Source organism: Patiria miniata, unplaced genomic scaffold (assembly GCF_015706575.1).
Source record: "Patiria miniata isolate m_02_andy unplaced genomic scaffold, ASM1570657v1 HiC_scaffold_7, whole genome shotgun sequence".
Lineage (NCBI taxonomy): Eukaryota > Metazoa > Echinodermata > Asteroidea > Valvatida > Asterinidae > Patiria > Patiria miniata.
In genome coordinates, this window is record NW_024037074.1 from 36239763 (window position 1) to 36254650 (window position 14888).

The 14888-nt window shown below is 40.4% G+C and overlaps 1 protein-coding gene across 3 annotated transcripts in view; it reads left to right on the plus strand.

Moving 5' to 3' along the window:
• Positions 1-14888, plus strand: part of LOC119746021 (zinc finger protein 608-like) — a 57721-nt gene that overhangs the window by 29277 nt on the left and 13556 nt on the right. The window contains exons 1-2 of one of the 3 annotated variants that reach the window (XM_038222776.1): positions 2592-2817; positions 11767-12840. In XM_038222776.1, coding sequence (XP_038078704.1) covers positions 12001-12840 — 840 coding nt within the window. In that variant the 5' untranslated portion in view covers positions 2592-2817; positions 11767-12000. Of the gene's footprint in view, positions 1-2591; positions 2818-3652; positions 3808-11766; positions 12841-14888 lie in introns of those variants that run through there. The other 2 variants (XM_038222777.1, XM_038222775.1) reach the window with 2 other exon arrangements.

Here is a 14888-nt window from a genome sequence, read left to right on the forward strand (position 1 = left end):
ATTAAAGCGGAACAGACTGCCAATTAAACTTTTGCACCAAACAGGTAATTTGTAAGAACCTCTGTCAAGCATTATATTTTATAGCATACATATTCTGTGCTTAGCACATTGCAGTCTTCACCATGCTTAGTAGGGCCCAATTTTGTGGCTCTGCTTATAAAGGTTAGTGAAAAATACGTGCTTAGTGTAGTAGAAAATGTTGTGCTTACGGTAGGCTTATTTCACAGGTTAGGGAGGAATTTTGGCTTCCTGCGCATGCGTACATCCCGTAACTGAAAGGCTTCTGTGCTTACAAGGCTAGTGCAGAATTTTCTGTTAGCACAGAATGGTGATCGTCAGCGCAGAATGCTGTGGTTAGCCATGGAGGAAGGAATAGCCATGAAATTGGGCCCCAGATCTTTTATCAAGGTGTGGCTTAGCAGAATACCCAGAGTAAATATGTATGCTAAGCAGAAGTCAGCTGAGGACCAGCCATGAGCAATTAGCATAGAATTGCAAAAATCTCTGCTTAACAATTTTCTGTACTCGACGTGCTTAGCAGTTCTATGAAATTGGATCCCCATCTTTTTCTTTTTGCTTAAAAAACCCATAATTTCTAATTTAGATGATGCATCAGCATGTTATCATCACATTACTTTAATCACTTGGTGTGATTCTGGATTGAGTCACTCACAGTGACAAAACATTTCATTTCTCATCTTTGCTGATACGGCTGCCACATGCGCAGGAATGTTTTCAGCGAGGGGAACATGATTAGCGTGTGTGATTCATCATTACATGATTGATGTTGCTTGAGATGGAATTGCACAGCGACATGTCTACAGTCTACCACTGCCAGTCATTCTGTTGCCTCATTTCCGCCTTTTTCACACTGGGAGTGCGAAATTTACATTATTCACGTTTAAAGGCACATAGGAACATTGGTAAACATGCAGAAACAGACCTACCGATTTATTGTGAAAAATCTTTCTCAAAGTGAAGATAGGGATAGTACCAAATATCCTGGGACATTTTCCCACATAAAATGGTGCCACCTCAACAATCGTTGAAGGTGGTTTTAAAAAGTGTGCCTGTAGACACACTTTTTTAATGTGCCTTAGCAACGGACTCCAGTTACAAGACCCAACAAATTTTGCAAATACTTTGGAAAAAAAATGTTTAGTAGTCTAAAATTGTATAGTTACCACTGAGTTAAAACATCCGCAGCTAGTTGTTATGCATGATCCTTCTTAAGATTTTGAGCAGATTTGTTGCTTCATATGAAAACAAAAATGCATAAAATGCAAATGATCCAATGTACCTTTAATGGGACCATGAGTCCGTGACTGCGTTAAAAATTCCAGAACTGAATATATTCCTGAAATGAATGTCTGACTTTTTGGACGGCCTGATTTGTTCAACACACTATCCACCTAGTGGTCTGACCAGTTGTTCATAATTGTACCAACAGTGAAAACATGGTTCACTGTTCTTGTTGGGTGTGCTTGCCAATGTATGGAATGTTATAATATTTGCAAACAATAACACCATGTAACTTTAGAACTAGCAGACAGTCTTGTTGATGCCTTTCACCTGTGTGCTGATATTACCAGACACCATGCATGTGGGGGACACAAGTACTAAACAAAACCACAGTTGACAGAACAGTACCATATGGTCTGAGGACAATTCTAGAATTTCCTTTTTCCTTTGAACACTTTTCTTTGTCCCACAAATGATTGTTCTACGCTTAAGTTGTAGCCGTTTTAACGTGCTGTACATGTAAAATATGTATTTAAAGGTTTGTCCTTGTTTTCGATGACCAACTTAAAACAAGTCTGAATTTTCCCATCAAGTTTCTAACAATGTTTTTATTTTTATAATTGCCATACCATCCTGACCTTGTTTGAAAATTTTGAACAAAATGTAAACTAGGATCATATTCATAATCATATCCATTTTGAATAAGATGCTCTCCTATAATGTTCTTGGCATTTGCTCAATTTAGTGAATATTCCTGCTCTCCACGCTAACTTTTTCTTCATTAATCGTGTTAAGATCTATTCTTAAGTAAGGAAAGTAAGTACCGTACAATCTTTTAACAATACCCAACCATGTGCACTATTGGTATGTGCCCAAGATGGACTAAAAAAAAACCTGTGTATTTTCTTGCATGTGTGTCCTTTGTATCAAATACAGAAGCCACCTTCAGACATCCAACCCCACTAGTTGCATTTCTATTGTCAGGTGGTAATTGACCACACTACATAAGGATCCAATGCCTGGGTTTCTGGACAATCAGATAGCTAGACATTCCTTCCTGTTATGTACAACCATAGAGCTAGGACCCCCTCCCGGCCCTGTTGTGACCCTTCAAAGGTCATGCCGCTGATGAGATACTACACCCAAAGTTGTACCCCATGCCCCAGTCCTGGCCCTACCAGGCCAGACAGGATAAGCCAGTTGCCTTTTGTATGCTTCATGCTTCGCTCCACCACTTTATCAGGAGGCCGGCCTAGCCCCGCCCCTTTTCTCGGCTTGCTTTGTTCCTATTGGCTGCCTGCCACAAGTGGCCAGGTGTATACACATCCACACACACACAGCAAATACACTGGCAGAGCCGTGGTCGGCCTTGGTTGAGGCTTGTTGTCACTTTTGTGTGTTGTGAATGATCACTTCCTTAATTGCTGACGAGGTCGCAGTTTTAAAGGGGACTGCTCCCTCTGTGAACGACCCACTAACAATGGCTGCGGCTTAGACCATATTGTCAGTGCCTACTTGGGTTCTTAACAGTGTGGTAAGCCGGCACATATTGCAACATGGGAAGCTGTAAAAAAGGTAATGATATTTGATACAAACAACTTTTTCAAGGACTTGTTGTGAAACACAGCTTTGTCACTTTCATGTTTATCAAAATGAAAACTTCAATTTAAAATGTCACTTTCATTTCTACAAATGAAATCAACCTTAGCAACATTGTTTATTTTACATGAGTCTCAGAAGTATTGTTTCTATCCTCTTTTGTGTACAGATGTTTACACATTGTAAATTTTCAAATGTCCATTATTTTTTTAGTCCTCTCTGTTTACTAATGATTATACATTGTTATTTTTCTACTGGCATGAAGGGAAATTGTCGGGGACAAACACATACCGTGCTGGCAGTCATGCGTTAATAATGGCAACAACTTCAAAGCAAAACAACTGTTTTCTGACAAACAATTTAAAGAAGTACGCTTTCCCCTTGCTTTGTTGAAATAAAAAATAAAAAGCTTTAAAGATATACCAAAAACAAAAACCGACATATGTTCCCCCAAGAAAACAACTCTGGAATCGCGCAGTAAAAAAGGCCTTGCAGTCTGTGAAACCTTTTACTGTATTGACCTGCGATAAAAGATTATACCGCAGGGGGCAGAGAGTACACACACAATGATAATTCCGCAATGTTTGATCACAGTTTTAAAAAAAACTCCTTCTAGAGGTAAACACCTCTGTTCATTGTTGAATGAGGCCGGGGCCAGTGGCATGGCTTCACATGGCCAGTCTAGTCCTACAACAATATAACTGCACTCACTAGCAACAAGGACCCGCAGAGCCCACTGTGGAATGTACATGTATATTATTGCTTTTCACTGAAAGTGTGGCGTGAAGAGAGGGAAAAGAGCTCCGATCCTGCGTGTTTAACAGCCCAAAGGAATGATTCAACTTAATGGAGGCTGATCGCGCCAAGTTTCTTGTCTGACTGTGGATTATTACTTTTTTTCCCTTCTTTTTTTTGATGGTGTCTGCACCAGCCGGAATTGTGGTATACTGTTTCCTTTTTGAAGTGGTAAGGATTTTTTTTAGCCAGTGTTGTGCCTTTTGTCTGTTGTCGCTGAAAGTGTTGACACCAAGTTGCTTGACCTCGCTGGAATTCAATAACTTTTTTTTCTTCATTTTGGTCAGTTTTTGTCACTCAGAAGAAGCGTGGGAATTGGGAATCAGCTGGAAGTGCCAGGTTGGATTGCAAGTGCAAGATTTTTGTGAATGAAATGAATATGTCTTCAGTACCCTCAGGTTTTCGCAGAATTGAGGAAGAAAATACCGAATTTGGAAATTATTCGCAGAATATGACCCCATTTTCCTTAAAAAGAGTGAAAGAGTGTTTTCAGTCCTTGCTCTGTGGTTGGAAGTTGGGCAAGCCAGTGTGTGCATAAAGAAATCACTTTGCAGTGGGGGTGGCTTCAGGGCACAGTGGAGTGACGGGGATTATGTTTGCCAGAATGCTGAATCGGGTGTTGAAAGGTCATTATTGAGTCTGCACAAACCTTTGTACAAGCATGATAGTCAGCACTTTTGTGATACATACATGTAAGTCAGTGGCTGTTGTGTGGAGTGAGATTTAAACATTTCTTTGCTGTTATTAAAGGGAATGTACATCATTGGCCTTTGCTGTAATTTTCAGAAATGAACTATTTGAGGGGTTAGTATAATAGATAAAATATTGTTACACTGACATATTTGAAGTTTTGTGTTCGAAAATGCTTGAAAAACCAAGAAAAACAAAAATGTTCAAGTAGTCTGGTTCCCTGACTCCACTAAAGATAAAATGGATCCATTTATAGATGCCGGAAAATTGTAAGGTAAGGGAACTAGTTTAGCTGACCTGCACCCGTTCATGAACATGTAACCAATAAGCAAACAAAATTTGGACTGAAGAAATGGTAAATTTTGAGCAGTAGTTGCTAAATAGTTAGGTTTTTCCAACGGTGGTCGGCCGACCACTGTTGGAAATGTATACAAAAATATCATTTTCTTGAAAATGACTTCACACCAGGTGCCATAATTTTACAGGATGCTTTAGACTGTCATTTACCAACATCCTAGCAAGGTATTTCGTAAAAACTTGGTAGTTTTATTTTTCGATGTTTGCAAATGTTGTATATTCCCTTTAACCCTAAAAGGGCCGGGGGGGGGCGGAATCCGCCCCCCCCTCAACATTTTCCGCGATAGCTTCTAAAAAAATTTTTTTCGCAACCCGAGCTGTTATGACTTTTTAGCCTCGAGCTTTACGCATCTTTTGATACCAAAAACATAAAAATCGGACCACGGGTTGGCACGTAGCGAAAAATTTTCCGGCGCTACGCGCCGTGAAAACTGAATTTTCGCATATACGTCGTGTACACCGAGCAGAATTGCCATTCATACATATGAATAATTAATTAGCCATAATTCCAAAACCCTTTGACCTATAGTCATGAAATTTCTTGGGCATGTTAAGGAAGAGTTGCTCTATGCATGTGCTGAGTTTCAAAATTTTTCGTCACTCGATGGCCGAGATCTTAGGGGGGGGGCGGAATCCGCCCCCCCCCGGCTGAGAGATGGTCAAAATAACCCGGCCCCTTTAGGGTTAAGGTAGTATACAACAGCATTTGCAAACATCACAAAAAACTACCAAATTATTATGAAATACCTTACTTGACTGAAGTGAAGGTGATTAATAATCTCAAGCATCCTGTAAAATCATGGCAACTGGTGTGCTGTCATTTTCAAAAAAAGTGGCATTTTTGTGTCAATTTCCAACGATGGTCGTCTGACTTTTTTTCAAATACTGCTCCCAATTTACCAAATTTAGTAAGTCCACAGTTTGCAATCGGTTACACATCCGTGAACAGGTGCAAGCCAGTTAGTCAGGTTCCCTTATACCTGACAATTCCCCGATGTCTATAAATTGATCCATTTCGTCTGGAGTATTAAAGGTCAGGGAGCCAGACTACAAGAACAGCATATTTTTAAACGCTAACAGTTAGTGTAACAATATTTGCTGTAAAATACTAATCCCCAAATCCATCCATTTTCTGAAAGTTACAGCAAAAGAAAATGTTGTATATTACCTTTAAAGATACTGTGACTTATTTTCTTTCACCAAAACTCTGAAATGGTAATCTTATTGACAAATTAAAGCATATGTGTCACACACTAAGAAATTTGTACCAGACTCAGTCATGTACACTGTTTTGGCACTACCAGTACATTGTACAGACCAGATGAACATGCTTGAGTGAGTTTCAAACAAGCCAGGAATTGTCCTAACTTCATACAAATTACAATGTATGTAATCAGTACCAGGTTGCAGTGCTGTGTTAGTTCACACACAGGATTTCCCTCATCCTTGAATGAGGCTTTACGCCAAGGAATTTCTTTTGACCTTTTTTGACTTGCACTGTTGACCGCCAAGGTGAAACAACCACCAGCAATGTCACAGAAAGATTTGTGTTGTCAGAAGGATATTGACTGGTTGATCTCTGTTCCTGGCACGTTCAGCATGTGGCAATAGAGTCTTGTATCAGATTACACTAACCAGAGAAGGGAATAGGTAACACAATCTTGCTATTGTCTGAGTATTCCATCGTGAATTATGTGCATTTACAAAAGACTCTGTCTTTCTCAATAATGACAGCCAAAGCGGAATCAGCATGATTAGGAATGCTTCTTTTCACTTAGTTAAATTCTTTTCTTAAATTTCAGCCTGCACTGTCATTGTACTATTTCCTGTTATAAATCTTTATTCGCATTTAAAAAGCAAAAGTTAAATTTACTGCAACCTGGTTCAAATGTTCAACAACAAAAAAGTGAAGAAAAATCTTTAAAGCCCCCTGAAACGTGTTCATCCTAACTTAATATACAAAGACTCTGCATAAAGCACCATGTACATGAAGGTAACTATTGCCTTTGTTTACCCTCAATCCTGTATGTACAAAAATAACATTTAGGCTTCATGGTTATCAGTAAATACAATTAAGCCGGTGTTGTTTAGACCATGTTTTGGCATTGATACTTGTCACTTAGTGAGACCATGGAGCTAGCCTAGCTCCATGGTGAGACTGAGAGATGGATTCCATTTTTATGTACAGCAAAGCTTACTTTGCAATAAAAAAATGCATTGTTTTCTGTACAGTATATGTACCTTTAATAGTAACTGTTAGCAAAAGTATGGCATGTTATTCCATTCAACCAGGGATTATGACTCAAACCCAACTATTGCCACGCTCGAGTCACAGAGGCAAGTTGCTGTCACGTTCGGTGAGGAGCCAGCATGTTGAACAGTGGCAGGGTCCGACAGAGAGGGGAAAAAAAACATGACTGCCCTTTAAAGCCACTCATCTGTCAGTCAACTGTGAAATGGGATGGAACAGCCACATCCTGTGCTAAAATATCACACCCATCCTTGATTAGCTGGTTACTGTTTTTGCCTGGCTGTTATCAGCTGGATGGCTTGGGCGGTTGTTGTTGTAATAAGCTGGTTGAAATTACAAGGCACTGGAGATCCAAAGTGCATTCCTAGCATGGTGGCATCACTTGGGAATGTGATAATATAGCTAATGTGAACTATAGAGGAGTACACCAAAGTACATAGGAAATGATACATGTCTCTGTATAATCACCAGGTGTGATTTTTTATTGTACATTGTTGGATAATGTTTGGAAAGTATATTTTTAGGTAGGCTGAAGTTTTGGAAATTACTTTAAAACTTCATTTAGTTTTCTCTTTCATAAGAAATTCTGGTATTTGTTTCGTTTTCATTGGTTGTTTTTCATGTCCTTGTTTTATGGAAACTGCAAGATGTTGCATTTCTTTGTTGACTCCAATAAATCCCTAGCAATATTGGAAGTAATACATTGTAATATCCAGACGCCATTTCAATGGTTGTGTACAAAGTCTATGGAGAGACAAGAAATTTGTCTAAGCATTTCTCATTTGATGTTGAAATGCATTGATACAGTTAAACATGTGCCAGCCTACATGTAAACTGGTCACTGACCGGGATTTGTGGGCGCGTCTGCCAAAATCAACAAAGAGCTTTAAGAACGGGTAGAGGAATGGCTGATAATATTATAGCCAATTTTAAAGAAGAAAGTTGAGTTTATGTTTCTCATGGAATTAGCTCTCAAATCAGACAACTTATACGTTTTTCATCATCTCCTAGAGACCGCTCCCATTTTTCGAACATTTGAATCAAGAAAAATCCTATCTGGATGTTCAGTTGATGAACAGTGGGTGTATGGTTGCAGGCTAGTTAATAGACTGCCAATGCCATAGACCCCAGTGATAAAACATGCCAACTTCCGAAATTTCGAAAAAAATACTCACAACTCTCCAATGTGTTTGAGACACACATCTTTCAGTTTCTGTACAATTTTTGGAAGAAAATTCTATCCAAAGATGATCACCCCTAAAAGGAGTCCTTAAGCCCATCGCCATTTTGAAAAATGATGCCTGCGCTACATTGCAAAATACAGCAATTTTAGGGCCCAATTTCTTCAGCATTTCACAGAATTACGAGCTCGCAGTCCTGTTCACGGTTTCTACCCGTCTTTTTTTACAAACCCTCAAGTTCATGGCCCATAAAATGCTCTAATAACAAAATGTTGAGGGCATGCAAATTGCAAATCCTGATTTGGCCGATGTAGGCAATTTCAGGCTTATTCACTGACCTGCATTCATATATGACACAGCCCTTATCCCACATGTTTGTGCATTCTGCCGAATCAGAGATCATTTTGTTTAAAGGTAGAGTCCATCATTTGCAGCCATCCGAAAAGTAACTGGCGTAATTATTGTTGAAAAACTAACTTAGTTGAAAGATAGTAAGGAGACTAAACTCCCTGTGAAATTATTCTTTCTGGGAAGCTGTCATTTTGAAGTAATCAACGAAAGAAGGCATTTCCAACGGTGATTCTTAAGAAGCACCGTAGGAAAATTTAAATTAGTAGTTCGTTTTGTTATTCAGCGAAGCGCGCACAAGCATTCGAACGACGCACACGCGCGCGCGGTTGTTATAATTCGTCGGATCAGTGCGCGACGTAGCGTATAGTTGCAATTCAAAACAATTCAAAACATGATTCAGTAACTTTTGATTTGAAATTGAGATCTTAGAATGCTGTTTTTCTCGGAATGTACAGCTGAAGCTTAGCTGAAACTTCATCAGGTTAGTTGTTCAGTATCCTTCATTAGATTTTGAACTCTTTTGTTGCTTCAAACGAACAAAATGCACAAATTACAAATGATGGACTCTACCTTTAAAGGCATCAACTGTCCAAACACGTCCACTTGAGTTTGATTTCCTGCCAGGCTATTAGAATATTAATTGCTCTTTTACTTCCTGTGGGCATTAAACAGTGCACTCACACCACCTTAATGCTCTTATCTGGAAGTGATTAAGATTAAAAATTAATCTGTTGTTCTTAAGTGTGAAGATGGACATAATGCCAGCCTTTTCTAAAATGAGCTTTACTTCTTTGTGCATGCATGCGGTGACAGACAACCTTTGTACAGACTCGGCCAGTAATGGTATCTGCTTATTTATACTGCTTTTTTTGACAGAAAACTCTGTGGTCTGTACATGAATTAATCTCCTCAAATTCTTTAGTACTGTGCATTTTTCTTTTTTTTATTTAGTATTCCGTTATTGTGACTTGTAAATCATCAATCTGAAAGTATTTGAACACTGACATAAAAAAAAACTTTTTATGAATATCATGTATGTATCGATATATTTTGGGGGGAGATATTTGGCAGATTTTTAGAGATGCAAATTAGGTGTAATATTCCTCATGAAAAGCGTGTGAAGTGGCTGTCCACGGAAATGTGGCATTCTACAAAAAGTCACACCACGCAACTTACCCGAGTTACATCAAGGATGTTATTTGTCATCTTCAGTATTTTCAGCACAGCCCGAGAATTCTTTCAGACTTTGAAAGGATGAAAGATTGTATGTGACTACATGTACATTTGATATCTGTGGAAACCCTTTACTTCGATCAGATTTTGATGTTCAGAAAATGATCATTCAATCAGAAGTTGCTGTATTAGACCTGCAGTATCTCCAAAGAAATCCTTCATCAGCTCTTCACTTTTGATGGTTGATGAAAAAAAAAAGTAAACAGCAGCTTCTGAAAAGTGCTCGTATCAGCTTTTGTGTGGTACCAAAAAAATCTTATATGCAAATTTTCACCATGCGAAATACTTCAAAGGTAACTTTACATAACTGACTCTGTTTTTTATTTTTTACTTTGCTGATAGTTGCAGATGCATTCCCTTCCCCCATGTCATAGTTCTTCCTGACTGAAAAAAAAATCTTCTTTAAGCCCAGCACAGAAAGCCACAAACCTAACTTCAAAAACACATGTACAAACAACTTAATCAATTAATCTAGCACAGCATCCTTTTTTATAATCGCAGGTCAAATTGTTGTACCCGCTGGAGGGAAAACTGTCATCGACCGCCTTTGATTAAAATCCCATCTGACAAGATATGTTGAATGGCCGTTTGTAACAAGCGGGGACAAAATGGAATGGACAAAAATAACAGTGGAGCTCTCAAAAGTGCATACTGTATTGCTCGCAATTTTTAGCATTTCAGAAAAGGCCACTATTATTTGTAAATGGTTTTGACGTTAGATACTGATTGATGGCACAGTAGTATCTCCTCCTATAACCACCCCCCCCCCCACCCCACTTCTCTCCCCTGCCGTGATTGATTCTCCCGTTCACAGTCCATTGAATAAATAACAAGCAAGTAGTCCCATACCCTCTTCGGATCCTGAACAGCTCATTATGTGCGCACAAGGAAACTTCATCATCCCTGCAAATTCTTGCCCCAATCCCGCTGTGGTCGGAAACCCTATCGGTGTTGATGGAGGGATATTTTTAATAGGGCTGTTTGTGTCCAGCCTTTGACTCTTCCGAGGCCGTAACGATTGTTCACGCCTTTTCAAAATTCATGTAGGCTCAACTAGCAGCTCTGCAATGAGCACTTGTAAATGTAGACCTATTTCCTTGTGTTGAAAGTATGAGTCAGTTGTGGAAAGAGGATAGTTTTGTTGTGTGTGAGTAGGTTCATGGTGTAAATCGAGGACACACATGTGCAACATTATTAATGAATTGAGGACAGGAACCGAATTGAGGACGACCTCGATTAGAAAATGTTTACAAAACCAATGAGAGCTGTTGCAAAAAAATTGAGTATAAACAAACAAAGGAAAAAGGAAGAGGAACAATAGAAAATCCTCAATTTACACCATAAACAAACGTGTATGTGGGGGTGTTCTTGTTCCTGTCTTTCTTTCATGTTGCACAGAACACACCCTTGCAATACATTGACATTCTACAGTGCGTGAGAAAAGATAACACCTACTGTAGCTCTATGGTCAGAGAGTACACTGTTGCAAAACCAAACTCCCCCAAGTAAATTTATAAACAGTTTGACAAGCAGATCATCAGAGCGGTGTTATCTTGCAGGAATGTATACAGCAGTACTATTGTTTGTGGGTTGGGTTTCATTTTATCCAACAGGATGTTGGACTAAATTGAGACCTTTACATAAATGTCAGTACGTGAATTTACATGTACTTGTCACTGTAAGGTGGGTTGTCTTGCTCAGACCTTGTATTGCTTCTGGCTATATTATAGATGCAGTAACTAAGGCTGTCTTTATGGCCAGGTGGAACTGAAAGCTTGCAGGATTTTTGCTGGTCATTGACTTTTAACCCCGGTTTGCTGTTAAGAAACTGGCCAAGGTGTATTAGGTGGGAGACTCACTCGTCAGTTACAAGTCGCCTCTAATAGCTTCTGACTCTAGTTTCCTTTGCAGTTTTTTTCTACTCTCAAACTACGTGACGAAGACCGATCATGAATTTAGTCCGAAGGGACTTGAGAAAGACAAAAACTTGAATCATGCCACTCTGAGGGTTCCTGGTGACAATGGTTTTATTCTTTTTGATCAATTTGGATTTTTTTGTTGTTGCAGAATGACAAAGATCTGAAGTAGGCAATGCATTTGGAAGCCATCTTGGGACCACCTTGCTGACAAGTCCGCCTTGATCGACTGAGTGAGTTGTTGACTATTGTGTGAGGGTGTTTGTCGCCAATAACCCCTCAACCCTGGCAGGCAACGCAGTCACCATTTGGCGTCTACCTCTCAGCTCAAGGGAGACCCAAGAGGGGGAGGGGCAAGGCAGCGCGCCTTAAATGTCGCACCAAGATGGACACTAGCATTATCAGCCCGGACCCCGCCACCGCCAACGCCAAAGAGGAGATCACGCCACAGTACGATAGCAGCGAGGAATGGGAGATCGGGCTGGGCAACCTGATCATTGACCTGGACGCTGATCTGGAGAAGGATCGGCAGGATGTCCCCTCGGCCGACTGTAGCCCCTTGAGAATCGGTAAGATGAAGATCAAGCGTAAGGTCAGCAGCTCCAAAGGGGAGGCTGCCACCATGTCGTCGCCCCGTAAGGACCCCTCCACGAGCAGCAGCAGTAGCAGCAACGAAGACACCCCAACGACAACAACAGCAGGGGTTTCGACAACGCATCATGCGTCACCGGAACGCCCAGAATCCGTGGCCAAACCGCGAGTGGTCATACACCACAAGAAAGACTCGGCCACAAAGCAAGACAAGGCGTTCAGTAACCCTGCCATGAGCAGTGCTTCCAAGGGACCCACCGCGGCTGTGTCCCTGGTGCCCATTGCGGGAACCAACCAAACCAACCCCACCGTTCTACTCAACACTTCCATGGTGGTTGCCCCAGTTGCAACGCCGCCCCAACCACAACAACCGAAAATCTCGGACAATACAAACCACGTCCTTCCACAAGGAGCAACAGTCAGCATTAGCCCCATGAAAGTCACTGTGAGCACTGGCAAGGACTCGGACAAGAAACTCGGCAGAGCGGACAGCCGAGAAGATGACAACAAAACAAAGGAGGATGGGAAGAGGAAAGAGGAGAAAGAGGTCAAAGGTGACACGAATAACAAGAAGGAGGGATCGCACGGCGGCGTTGCCAAGAAACATGGCGGGAAGAAGGCCAAAAATGACAAGGTGAGGATTTTGGTTATCAGGATCTTTGTCCTTTACTGTCAATTTAAATAATACAAGATTCCCCAAAATATTCACCTATTTTTGGCAAAGCTTTTTGTGCGCTTTGAGTATTTCTGCATCATCGAAAATTTATTTCCACCCAAAGCAAGGTTCATAAGCTTTACTTTTTTCAATTTCAAAGACTTTTTCTAAATTTTCTTCCAGCAAAAAGAAATACTGTTGCTTTGTTTGTGTACCAGTATTTTCACCACAAAGGCTATTTTTCTCTTGGTCATACAAATAAAACTCAGGGGAATACATGTATACCTGTAATTTTCATGTGTTTCTTGCTCAAATTTTGGAGACCTCTTGCGGAAGAATTACCTAAAATCCCCAAAGATCAGGCCCGAAATCTGATAACTGAACAAGAAACCTTTCTATAGATGTCAAAGTTCAGGGTGGATGTCATATCGGCGGGGAGTTGTTGAAACCGCTTCCTTTTTCCTGTAATTGGGCAGGCTGTGGAGAGAGTCCATGAGTTGGATTTGATTAGGTGACACAGAATACAAGTGTTTGCAGATTTCTGGCTGCCCCGAGGCCAGAATACTTGTAGCTGTGGCATTGGCGGTAGCCTTGCGGTGCGGCACGATCTGTGTAAATAAGGGAAGAAGACTTGCCCTTTTTACTAAGGATATCAGGCAGGGTTTCTGTTTTTGAGCTAAGCTAAAATTTCTGTTTTTACAATTGGTGTAATCCAAAACAAAACAATTGGAAGTTACCAGAACCATGCTCTCTTAAATTGCCCACCCCCTCCCCTCAAAAAAAGCTTCTTTTTTTTCTCCCTGCAGTCATTGAATATCTGTATGATCCAACAGTCACTCAATTTAAAAAAGGTTTGAAATTATCAACATTTTTGGACAGTTTTTGCTTTGGATAGATTCCAACAAAACTTGTTACAGCCCTGCACGTAGTGAACAATGTTTAACGTCTGGTAGTGATACTCTTGCAATAATAAACACGATACCCGACATAAATTTATTCTGCATGCAGGGAATCGCAGGGAGGTCCATTAACGAGGGGGTCAATACCCAGTTAAAATATGCCTTCCCGCCAGAAGGTTAAAGGTCATTCACTGTTCCAATGAATCCATGACCCCTTGCTCTTACCCCTTTTAAAGTCACTTAATTTTTTTCTCCAAACCAGGCTCTCCCCATAATCTTTTCTCAGTGGCAAGTAGTAGAGTAACAGCCTTTAGTATAACAGGTCATAAATCTAATTTCATGGTTGTGGCGATCCCACCCCTATTTGCCATCAATGGTCCCTTCCGCATCTGTCATCTCCCCATCCGATCTCACTGGGCAGACTCTATGTGGCAGTTATGAATAGGGGGGAAATGTGTGGTTTCATATTACACTAGGGGTGGAACAGGGCAAGCCCCTTCTGGTAATTCTGGATGTACTGCTGTTGGTTGGGTTGGGTAAGTGGGGGTCGAGAATCTGTTGATAGTCTGAGATTTTTAGTCTTGGCTACTGTTGTCTTCAAAGCAGATTTGGTCAGATGATTATTTTTTCCATTAATGCATTCTACTTTTTTGGGGTTTTTTAAAGAATTTTCTGTTTACATGATGTTAAAAAAAAGAAGTAATAAACAGCTGAAGCGAGTTCTTCACTTGTTCCACAAATGTTTCCAAAGATATTAGAAAAGAAAGTGAAGCACCGTCTTCCATTACTACTTTTAAGAAACAGTTTAAGCAAGACATAAGTACCGGTACGTATTACTTAAAAATTAAAATTGAAGCTAGCCGTGAGCACAAATATCCCATTAACTAACCAAGAACGGTGTCAACGTTGCCCTTGCACTATTATCAAAACCAGGAAAGGATAACATTCACACATTCTTCCACGCTTAACATTAATGATCAACCTAAAAGGTACATGCACTGGATGCTCTCTGTCGGTTGTTGTTGCGTGCACCTTAGCGGGGTGCCTGCATTCCTTTGCGCCAATTGAGCAAGCTTTTCAAGTACTACACACAGGGCAACCCGGGGTCCGTTGTTCACGAAGTACAGA